Source organism: Lontra canadensis, unplaced genomic scaffold (genome assembly GCF_010015895.1).
Source record: "Lontra canadensis isolate GAN:19392208 unplaced genomic scaffold, GSC_riverotter_1.0 scaffold47, whole genome shotgun sequence".
In the NCBI taxonomy this organism is placed as follows: Eukaryota; Metazoa; Chordata; class Mammalia; order Carnivora; family Mustelidae; genus Lontra; species Lontra canadensis.
Window position 1 is genome coordinate 8,010,952 of NW_022631041.1, and position 12,417 is coordinate 8,023,368.

General features: G+C 35.9%; 1 protein-coding gene across 4 annotated transcripts in view; it reads left to right on the top strand.

Annotated features, from left to right (window-relative positions):
- The window catches only part of GRM1 (glutamate metabotropic receptor 1), a 404,029-nt gene that overhangs the window by 357,672 nt on the left and 33,940 nt on the right, over positions 1-12,417 (top strand). For all 4 annotated transcript variants that reach the window (XM_032873126.1, XM_032873125.1, XM_032873128.1 and 1 more), the window contains exon 8: positions 8,816-9,746. In XM_032873126.1, the coding sequence (XP_032729017.1) occupies positions 8,816-9,746 (931 nt within the window). The remainder of the gene's footprint in view (positions 1-8,815; positions 9,747-12,417) is intronic.

Below are 12,417 nucleotides of genomic sequence, written 5' to 3' on the forward strand. Positions count from 1 at the left end.
AGCAGCAGCAGGAATAGAGGAATATATGAATGCAAGAGATGGTTTATTAGTAAAATCAATGGGTATCATATGGATAGATTATATGAGTTTGTAAATTTCATAAGAGCAATGTTCAAATACATGAATTTTGTTTTCCACACACATGAGAGATATTTCACAAATACTATTCACAAATTTTAAGAGTAATAGGGCCATGGAAACTGTCATCTGAGTACATTTTGTCATGTGAGTAATCTCATTCCTCCTTTTAGAAAGGGGAAGTTGAGGCCCAAAGAAGTGTACTTGTGTGCCCAAGTTCATGCAAATAGTTAGAAGCAGAGCCCAGTTCACTGCCTTCCTGGGTATTATTGAAAATCATTACAAAGGGTAATATTTCTTATTGTTTTTTACTTTTTCATCTGTTCCCAAATAAGATTAGCAACTAAGAAATTGTATGACTTATTCAGAACACATCAAAAATGACTGGGTAAGTAGAACCAGGTCACATAATGAAAATTTTACTTATTCAGTGAGAGTACCTTGTAAAATAGTAATCTTTGTTGGAAAAAGTTAATCTAAAATGAGGGTCAGAAAGCTTTTAGAAATTATTCAGTACAAAGACCTTTTTTAAAGAAAAGGAAGTTAGATTAGAATACATTTGAAGATAAAAGCTGAATCTCAGTCATATTTTTATTCTGTCATGGAAAACTGGTTTTCAACTTTAATATGCCTAAAACTTACCCAGGTATTACTCATTTGCAGAGATTCCTGTTCACCAGTTCTGAAAAGGGACCCTGCAAATTCTGAGGCACCTGGTTCCTGTCTCATCCTATGAGAAACATTATTCTCTGGCTCATAGTCTAGTGCCTTGAACACAATAGCTGTCTAATAAAAGTTCTATTGAGAGAAGTAGAAAGAAGAAGGGACTTACCTAAGTTCATGCAGGTCAATGGATTTGGTTAATAGAGAAGCCACTGTGAGAACCCAGGATTTTTATCCCTAGGTCTAACTTATATCCTTGTTGTATGCAATAGACTGGCTTGGAAAAGCTTTTTCAGCCACTTTTGGACAACAAGACCTCTCTCCCACTCATGCTGTGTCTCTGTTCACATCTTTATCCTCTTTCATAGTGTGTGCTTCCTGCCAGGCCTTTTTATATCAAATAGAGGGTTGACTTACTAGTCAGTCCTCTCTGTTATTTGACTGAGACTACAGCTGCCTGTGAAGAGGCTCAAAGACAAAGAAAGCTAGCCTTTGTCAGGTTGATTTTAGAAATCAGAAGTCCTGGCTTTGAGGTGTAAGAATTTTTTTTTTGTCTACATTTTTTTTGGGCTTCCCCAAATTTTTCCTAAGGCTCCTTTTTTACTTTGATTGCAGCTTATCTCATACCTGATAAAGAACTTCTGTCCTATTTTAAGACATCAAATTTAAAAAAAAAGGTTTTTTATTTTTTTATTTTTTTATTTATTTTTTTTTTTTAAAGATTTTTATTTATTTGACAGACAAAGATCACAAGTAGGCAGAGAGGCAGGCAGAGAGAGAGGAAGAAGCAGGCTCCCTGCTGAGCAGAGAACCCGACGAGGGGCTTGATCCCAGGACCCTGGGATCCTGACCTGAGCCAAAGGCAGAGGCTTTAACCCACTGAGCCACCCAGGTGCCCCAAAAAAAGGTTTTTTAAAAGATCCAATATGTTATAATAATGAACTCAAAGTCATATATTTTATTCTCTAGAGATCTTCCATTGTAGGTATATTTTTTGCCCACTACCAAATGAGGATCACCATTGATTTAAGGCTCTTTCAGTTAATAAAGCATAAAAAAATAAAAACACCTTCCTTCACTATACTTAGATATTTAATGTGATTATTTTCTAAAATATTTAGTCTATCATTCATCACATGCATAAAAGTCACCTTAGCGTCAAATGAGTTGAACCAAGCAACAACTCAGACAGCCTTTTTTTTTTTTTTAACCATTTCTGATTTTTTATTCAGATAGCCCTTTTCTAATAGCAAAATAGGCAAGTGGCTACTTTTGGAGCATATATTTAATTATTGTGCCAATTTATGTTTAGGGTCTTTCAGAGTACAAATCTCTGATTTAGTTTATACTTAGTTTTAACGACACCTATAATTTCTGGATCCTTTCGGTCTTACCCATGAATGGACAGTGTGGTCTCATTTGCCACTCATTTGGTGCCATGTCAGGCTCAGAGCAAGTGTGCACTACATGGCAATGTGGTGTTGGTGGTTGCCATGGTAGCAGTAGTCGTGAAAAGAGAAAACCCACAAGCAGAGAATACAAAAAACCAGTAGAAATACTCGGAGGAGTAATGCATAGCCTTTAAGTAGGTGTTTTGTTTTCACAGGCGGATTTCTTTTTTTTTTGGACTGAATTTTAGTTAAAATGAGAAATCATTCTTCTTTAGGAAATGGTGTTTTTACTGAAGGTAAATGTTGTTAATAGGCATAAAATTATTTTATGAGATAGTTACTTTCCACACATGCTCCAAAGGCTCTAATATTAGTGAATAAATACCTGTTTATAAATGTGTTATTGTTTTCATTAGAATATATTATTTGTTGCTATAAAGAAAAAAATGATACACTTTCTGAAGCTGTTAATAAGTTTCTCACTTTTTCTTCTTAGGAAAATGTACATTTTAATTCAGCATTTAAATTTCACACTTTATTTCTTATGATGCATAAACAGGGATCTCTTCTGTCATGGTATAAAATTTGACAGTAGTTTAACAATTCATGAACCAATTATATGTAATCTGATGCTACTTATTTCTTTTTAAAAATCAAATAGAGTAAGAAGATTCCTCAGAAAACCAAACTACATTAAATTTAATCATTAAAATATTAAGTTATGGAAATTAATTTTTACTATTTTTCTCCATCCCAACAGTTGCTATGACCTCTTACACTATCTACTTACTTACTTAAATTTCATATTATACACTACCACCTACTTTGTACCAAGCATTTTTTGGAGAAACTGGAAACATATATGTGAATGAAATAAAGTTTATAACCTGGGAAGGAGCTTCCTATGAAACTAGACAATTTTAAGTCCTACAACAGGAGTGTGTACAAAATGTCATATGAACAACTGAGAAAAAAAACAGTTATTTCTCCCTGCGCAGAAGAGAGGACCCTTCATAGAGAAGGTGACATTTAAGTTGAGCACTGACCATGAAACAGAATTTCTCCTTGTAGGTAATTGATATTAATGTAAAACACTAAAGAAAGCATTTTGACGATGCTTTATTAATTACGAAGTATTATTGTAACTGCTATTAAATGTCCGAAGACCTGTGGACTTTATTTCTTTGATTCATATTAAATATGTCTTAACCTAATTAGGAAGAAATCCAGTATTAAAAATAGCTTCTTCCAATGCATTTGGATCTTACAATTGAACCAATATTTGTTTAAAGAATTAGGACTAACTTCCTATTCCTCAGATCAGAGTTATTACCACTTGTCTTGGATTTTGCTCAGGAATTTGTAGTCTAATAGCTCTGGATTCTTAGGAAATGGACTTGTCTGATAGCTCTGGATTCTCTGGGAAAACTGTAACGACAGATACTGCCAGCTCCCTAAGTTTTAGAGGCTTTAGATATAGTATGTAAAACTCACAAAAAGGCTTTTAGTTTTGGGTGCTGGGGGTCAGGTAGGGCCAGGACAGTCTTCATCACTGGTTGAAGGTAACTCCCACTCCTTCCAGGCTTGAGATACCCAAACACCTCTAGGGGTTGAACAACTCTTTAAACCTAAAAACAGAACAAAAAATACATTACATATTATATTATATATATGGACAATATGGATATTACAGCTAATTCTCTCAAGGAATCAAAGCTAATGCATCTAAAATTTAGAATGTCTTAAAAAAAAAAGAAGGAAAGGAAATAAGAAAAAGGAGAAAACAAAGCTTGTTTAAAATATAAGTGATCAGTCCCTATCTTCGGCTGATTGTTTTGAGTGTTCCTGGATTATCACTGAAAAACCTGGTTTCCCTGTAGGGAAAGAATCTAAGATCTTCACAAGAAATAAAGCGATCACAGTAGAGTTGTAAGTATATTGTTTTGAGGTGTTGTTGACATAATGCCACTGTTACAGCACAGGATACTTATATCTCCTTCTAACTCAAGCATATTTTTCTTCATTTGCTTATAGTACACTGTGTAGAATAGGCTTGATTTATAGCTAGGCTTGGACAACTCTGATTATCTGTGGGATGCCTGAGTACCTACCTGTCTTTAACTCTTGGCTACATTAAGGAGACTGATACTCATAATACGCAGTTTAGAGTTTGAAATTCCACTGGTGACAACCAAAACCATTTTGTTTACTGATGGATTTCAACTGGTGATTAGAGATAGGCTGACTTGGCCATATAACTTGAAGGTCATAAAAAGAGTTCACTGGGAACTTCCGTCTTGAGCTCTCAATTCAAAGATGAAGTGTGCCCTTTGAGAGTAAGGATCTTAGGGCACTTGCACTGGGATATCCCTTTGGCCCTTGGTGATTACCTGCACTTCCTCTTACTATATTAAATGTTTTGCCTTTAAGTAAAAAAATTACATGAGTATGTTCTATGGATCTTCTGAGTCCTTTTAAATATCTGAACTTGTGGAATCTTTACATATACAATAAGTATCATTATTGGAAGTTAGTGTGATATACCTAACAATAGCTTGATATAATTGAATTATTGAGTTAATGATTGCCTAGTAAAACGATTTAGGCAAATACTTATTCCTAGTAAGGTGAACACTAAAGACAAACTCAAATTTATGTAGTTTTAAATCAGTAAAGAAGAATGAATAAGAAAGCATACAAAGGAAAGTATGATATATGTAAGAATCTTCTTCAGATGATCTTGCACAGAAGACCATTGTATAATCATCAGCTTGCTATAAACTTCAGTTAACAGTCAACTTTCACGAGGGCTTCAGCTTATGGAGGATCTCAGCAGAACCTCACTTTAAAATCACTAAAGGGAGCAACCTGCAACAATATTAAGGTTTCTTTTAATTTGTCCAGAGGGTTGGGAATGAAGACAGGCTTGTGTAATTTAAATTCATGAATAAATGTTCCACTGAAAATGTTCCCATATCACTAGATTGACCAATTGGAATGTGCTAAGATCACAAAATCTAATCATATTTTAGCCTTTGTAAGTATAGTGGCTTTTCAACAGAATGCTTCAACCCATCTGCAAAATAAACACACTGTTTAGACTAATACATATTCATAAACCATAGAGGGAGAAAACTATATACAGCCACTCTGGAGTAACTCAAAGGTTCTTTTGCAATTGTTTCAGTTAATGCCTCCACCTTTACAATTTGTCCTAATTGATTTAATTACAAATGAAGCATGAACTGGCCACATCTGCTGTCCTGGAAATGTTTCCCCAATAGCGTTTAATTTTGTGGCCAGTTTGTCCCTACTGAAATGAATATTTTCATTTGTTCCATCAGGATTTTATCTAATCCCTGGTAGATATATTTTTTTTTTTGGTACTGTCGGATGGCCATTATGGATTTGTCAGATACTGTCTTCATGAATCTTAGAACACAATCATGAAATATCTGGAATTTCTTTTAAGAACTTCTTTTCTGGTCACATTTTATGTATCTATAATTGAATACTTGAACTTCTTCATGGATTTGTTACTATCATAAATTATTTGTTTTATATGAGATGCTTTTATCAGGGTTTTTAGTCAGAGCACTCTGCTTAGCATGATAATCTCTAAAATATTTCTATTGTATTTCTAAGTATTTTATAGTATCTATAACTTTTATAGTACTTTTTTTTTACTGCGAACCTACCACAATGAACAATGGCTCTTTGATATGGGCTACGTTGTTGAATTAATACATCTAGATTATGGTGTATCATTTTCATATTTACACACAAAAAAAGATTTATGATAATCTAGGTACATGTGATAATCTATATGTTTATCTGCTCCGTTCCAATCCATCTTCCTATTTCTGTGAAGTCTTTTGTCCATAGGGATTCTGGGGCTAACAGTATTCCTTAGATAATTTTTTAAAATTATACATAGTATAGATATTTTCATGACTAGAACAGCTATAATTTGATCATCTGTAGGGAACCATAGTACATTTTGTCTAGAAGTTAATCCTACCTATTAAAATTGTGGGTCTTGTGTCACAGAGAATAATGTATCCTTCTAATAATAATCTCAAAGTACCAGTTGTGGGTTGGGGCATAAGATTGTTAATGATTTTCACCATTTCTGCGGTTTTATTAAGCCAATTATGTCATGTTCTATTAATAGTGAGATTATTGGTAGACATTAAGACACTTAGATCAACAAAAAAGAGGTATTGCTTCCCTTGGGATTTCAGGGGAAGAACAAGGAGTTCTTGGGTACCAGTGTTTGCCGTGGAGTTAAGTCACTGGACAGATTTCAAGTAGTAGTCTGGAATTTTAGCTAATGTGGGACATTGGTTCTTTAAATGACACTTCTGTTTAGTATCTATAGGTTTCCTTTTGTACAAGTTCCCAGGTCATAGAGAATAGAGGCTCCTTTAATTGTTTAACCTAAAGATCCACAATAATACTGACTTCTAGCATATTTACTTTTTAAGTTTCTCCAGAAACATCTAGTCACATATTGGATATTTTCAAAGTCAGTAATTTTACATTTTAACATTTTCTTCTCTTTGGTTCCCCTAATTCAAGTCTGAGTCCACTTACAGAAAGAGAAGGTATAGTTTTCCTTGTCAGGTGTTGAGTCTACCTCAGAATTGTTTGAAGATGTTATAAAGTCTATGTTTTATCTTTATTTAGTTTATAATTTTGCATCTTTGTTTAAACAAAAGCTTTCAAAATTGCCTTATGTAATGCATTTTGTGTTTTTTACACTTTACACCACTAGGTTATTTAAATTGTCTCTTTTCTAATCTGCTGTTTTTACTCCATGAAGCTAACAATTAATTAAATTAATTGGTGCATATCTGTAGTATAGGACAATAAGTATCTAATAAAAATCCTGAATTCTACAGAAAATATTTTGCTTGTATCTCTGAAGTTTAGGAAAATTATTAATTATAGTTCTTAATTTGGCTCTAGACCAGGGTTTTAATTCAACTTCCATAGATTTGACTTGTGTTCTAAAAATATAAAATGTGGCATTCTTTCCTAATGAAAACTCTAAGGACAGACTAGCTTATTTACTAAACCAGGTAAAGTTGCATAGAAAAAAAAAATGAAAAGAAGGCTAGCTTTCAGAATATAAAGGCCTTGACAAAGACTATATTGCAATTTGAATTTTATTTAGCAAGCCCAATATGCCAATTAAAAAAAGTGTAGTATTGACTATTCAGTATTTTATCTCATTTATCTCTTAAATATTTTAAGTCATTGAATATGTTCTATCAAAAGCCCCCTGTAATAGTTCCTGTTATTCTAAATTATGTGTCTAGCTAATCATTTTTCTAAACTCTATTAAGGAAATGAGAAGATTTAGGATTAAAATGTGACTTTTTAGGGGAAGCAGAAGTTCTCCCAGGAAGATTGAGACTTTGAATAGATAAACCCCTGACACAAGAGAAAGGGGTCACTGTGATCAGTCAAGACTGTGTGCTTGTGAATGGCTGGAGCTCGTTTATTGCCTTGAGTCTGTTCCTACTTGGGTGATTATCAGAAGCAAGGGTTGACACTGACTGACTGGCTTATAGAAATCATGTTTGTTGAGGGGAGCTGTTGTTGACTGAACAGGAGTAAAAGGTTCTGATGGTTCCTGTTCCCATGGCTGTAGAACAATGAGTCTTTTTATTAAAGTCAGGGATATATTTTTATTCTCACAATTTGGGAAAGACTGGCCCAGACCAAACACAAGTTTCTCTGACGGGGTTGTCTCCAGGACTTGACAAATTTCTCTCTCTCCGTGAAACAAAACAGTCTTTATTCTCCATCTGAGGGAAAAGATGAGCCAACTATTTAGGAACATCTCTCCTTTTAAGAGTTGGGTGACAGGGGCATTCATCCTTCCTTGGCATGTCTAGTAGAAGCTGATAACACAAGTGCCCTCAGATGCCACAGATGGATCACACATAACTCAAGGGGTGAGACAAAGCAAGTAACATGTAATAAATGGGGAAAATGCAGATTCTTCTAAAGAATTCAAATAAAATTTATGTTTAAAACACTCTGTTAGCCAAAACAGTACTTGTCTATGAGTTAGACTTACCTCTGGACAATAGCTATGTGAAAATAAAAATTTTGTTAGTATATTTCTTCTAACTTATTCTGTCACATCATCACTAATTTAACCTTCCCAGGAAACAGTTTAGTTTCCTTTTTCTCTTTTTTTGAAAGTGTAGAACGAAGTTCCACCCACAGAGTGGCACCCATTTATAAAGCTGGTGTTGGGAGAAAAGATTATTTTTGTAGGCTCAAGTGTGTCACATTAGTCTTGTGATGAGATCTGGTTTGGGAATACAATTGTCTTGACAAGATAATGGTATACATTTATTAGCGTAATAATGAGGCATTTCAAAAAATAATTAATAACACAAAATGTGGAAGATGTACACATAGCTATGCCTCTGGTAACTAGTAAGCAGTGTTATTACTGATCAGCAGAAATCTTGGATTTTAAAACTTTTTTTCTTAGGGCTCCGGGGTGACCCAGTTGATTAAGCATCTGAATCTTGATCTCATCTCAGGTCTTAATCTCAGGGTTGTGAGTTCGAGTCCCCCATTTGGCCCCATGCTGGGTATGAAGCCTACTTGAAAAGAAAAAGTTAAAAAAAAAATTAAAACTATTTTTCTCATTACAGGCTGTGAACCTATTCCTGTGCGCTATCTCGAGTGGAGCAACATAGAATCCATTATAGCCATTGCCTTTTCCTGCCTGGGCATACTTGTCACCTTGTTTGTTACCCTCATCTTTGTGCTGTACCGGGACACACCAGTGGTCAAATCCTCCAGTCGGGAGCTCTGCTACATTATTCTAGCTGGCATCTTCCTCGGTTATGTGTGCCCTTTTACTCTCATTGCCAAGCCTACCACCACATCCTGCTACCTCCAGCGCCTTCTGGTTGGCCTCTCCTCTGCCATGTGCTATTCTGCTTTAGTGACCAAAACCAACCGAATTGCACGTATCCTAGCTGGCAGCAAGAAGAAAATCTGTACCCGGAAGCCCAGGTTCATGAGTGCCTGGGCCCAGGTGATCATTGCCTCAATCCTGATTAGTGTGCAGCTAACCCTGGTGATAACCTTGATCATCATGGAGCCCCCCATGCCCATCCTGTCCTACCCAAGTATCAAGGAAGTCTACCTTATCTGCAATACCAGCAACCTGGGTGTGGTGGCCCCTCTGGGTTACAATGGACTCCTCATCATGAGCTGTACCTATTATGCCTTCAAGACCCGCAATGTGCCCGCCAACTTCAATGAGGCCAAATATATTGCCTTCACCATGTATACCACCTGCATCATCTGGCTGGCTTTTGTGCCCATTTACTTTGGGAGCAACTACAAGATCATTACCACCTGCTTTGCAGTGAGCCTCAGTGTAACAGTGGCCCTAGGGTGCATGTTCACTCCCAAGATGTACATCATTATTGCCAAGCCTGAGAGGAATGTCCGCAGTGCCTTCACCACCTCTGACGTAGTCCGCATGCATGTTGGCGATGGCAAGCTGCCCTGCCGCTCCAACACTTTCCTCAACATTTTCCGAAGAAAGAAGCCAGGGGCAGGGAATGCCAAGTGAGTTATCTGACAAGATTTACCTCCCCCTCTCTCTTTTCTCTTTACTTCTATTTGACTAACTCATGCTCTTCCGTTTCCCCAACAGTTTTCACTTCCTTTCTTACTCTTTTCTCCTTTTTTCCAAATTTCACATTCTCTGGCAGTAGGAATACTAAAGGTCTTCTTTGTTCTCATTCCCTTGAAAAAGCAAGGAGCATAAAGGTTGTTGTTGTGGTTGTTGTAGAAGTGACAACCAGCTGAGCATATTCTTATTCTTACCTAGAATCTTCAGCTTCTTTTCTAATACGTTTTTCCTTTCACATGGGTCCCCTCCTTTATGGAATATCAACACTTCTCTGAGGTCTGGGTTTGAGATGCAAACTCTAATTCTAATCTCTAGTTTAGACTATGATTGAATAAAGTTTCTGAGTTATTTTTATCATTCTGGAGTCTCAGCATTACTAATCATGGGATGGAAAGAAGGAAATTAAGCACCTGGGGAAATCCGACTATTTCATAATTTGAGTGCAACTAGCAACGAGTCTGCCCTGGAATAAGTTCCCTTGAGCAGCAGTCCTCCCTCTCTTACTTACTGAGCATCAATGGGTATTGTAATAAAGACGTTCCATAATACTACACAACAGTTGTGCTGCCTCTACTGCAAGGTCACAAGCGGAATGGTTTGTTTCTGAGCCATAAAGCACCAGAAGAAATAAGAAACTAGATAAGGGTGAAGAGCTCCAAACTGACACAGACACTTGAAATTCTAAAGATAGTTTAACCATCCAAAAAGTCCTCAATTTTCCCCATTAACACTGTTAATTTTTTTCTGAAACAATCTTTTAAAAGTGAAGACTTTTAATACAAATAATAATAACATATATGATTATTGTATATTTTTTCACCCACCTGAACAAGCCAGGAAGACAAGGGGCATAGGTGTTATTTTCCTTCATTTTATAAGTGAGGAAACTCAGTCACTGTGAAGTTCTATGACTTGTGAATGTAATTCTATTTAGTTAGATATTCTTTGCCTAGGTCTTAATTGGCATGAAATTTCTCATCTTACCTTATGTCAAAAAATGTACATGCCTTAAACCTCTGTGTTTTGTATCTTTACTTGCCAAGAGGTACCATGGGAATCTTTTACAGAAATCATATAATTGGTTTGAGGATCTGATGAGGGAGTCTGTGGGAAAAAAAAAAATATATATATATATATACATACATATATATATACACATACATATTTTTAAGATTTTTTTATTTGTTTACTTGACAGAGAGGGAGATCACAAGTAGACAGAGAGGCAGGCAGAGAGAGGGGGGAAGCAGGCTCCCCGCTGAGCAGAGAGCCCGATGCAGGGCTCGATCCCAGGACCCTGAGATCATGACCTGAGCTGAAGGCAGAGACTTAACCCACTGAGCTACCCAGGCACCCCCAAAATATATTTTTTAATCTATGAAATTATTATTATTTCAAATAATAAATAGTAATTTTTCAGTGTTAAGGATTAAGATCATAATGCATGTTTACTCATTGGTATATCCATTTCAAGTTCTAAATAAAACACTGATAATAAAAGTTACATAGTCATTTTTTTCCCTTGCCAGGCTTTTCATGCTAGCCAGCATGCCATCAGGAGCAGCCCCCTGGCAGGGACTCAACAGTAAGCATGAAGGCAAATGAACAGTGCCATGAAATGAGAAAAAAATAATAAACCATAGCCACAGAGTTCAGATGTAAAATGGCATCATAACAATTTCCATTAAGAGGGAAGGAGTGGGAAGAAACACAATGAGAAAGAGAACACTCTAAGCTGGAATGTTTGTAGACACTAAGAGATTTCCTTTGTCCCATGTCATATGGCTTTATGAGGGATCCATTCTACCACCTACCATTATACAATCCATGTTTCTGATTTTTCTGCCTTTATTATGGTTCTTCAGAAACTTACGTGATTTTTTTGATCATTGTTATTTCTGAAAGCTGTTCTAACCATTTGATGAAAGAAGATACCTATGTGATCATGGTATCTTGTGTTAGTACCCAGGGATATGCATCTATGGAAGCCCTCCCAATGATTTTATGTACACTTGTGCATAGAACTCCATGAGCACCTGTCCTAGAGCAGTGACTGATGAATAGTATATGGTGCTTGCTGCTGGGATAAGCTGATGTGTCTTTAACAATTCTTATTAGCAACTCGCTTGCAGTCAGATATTGTTGTACATTCTGATCATCTTCTTGTACATGGAACTTCTTTCCTTATAAGCCTGAGAATATACCTTTCACTATTATGAAGTTAGAAATCAATTTTATTTGGGATCCTGCTTTTAAGAGAGAAATCAGTTTGTTCTAAATTGGATTGGTTGTCTAGGGGGTGCTATTTAACCAATAAATTGCTTATCTATTAGCTATAATTTATCAACACTCTCAGAGTAATATGGTATACTTCTAATTAATAGCATGCAGGTTTCTTAGTATGATCTGTAGCCTCTGCAGGATGTAGCACACAGCTGAGCTGACCCACTGAGTAATTGAGGCTAGAGCTCTATGGAACACAGCCACTTATTTATTTATTTTTCTGATTTATTCTTCTGTGGCTTCTCTTTTAACTCTCTATGAGACTATAATTTTAAAATAATAATAATCTCAGTGCCTATGTTTTAACCTTTTTTATTGCTAT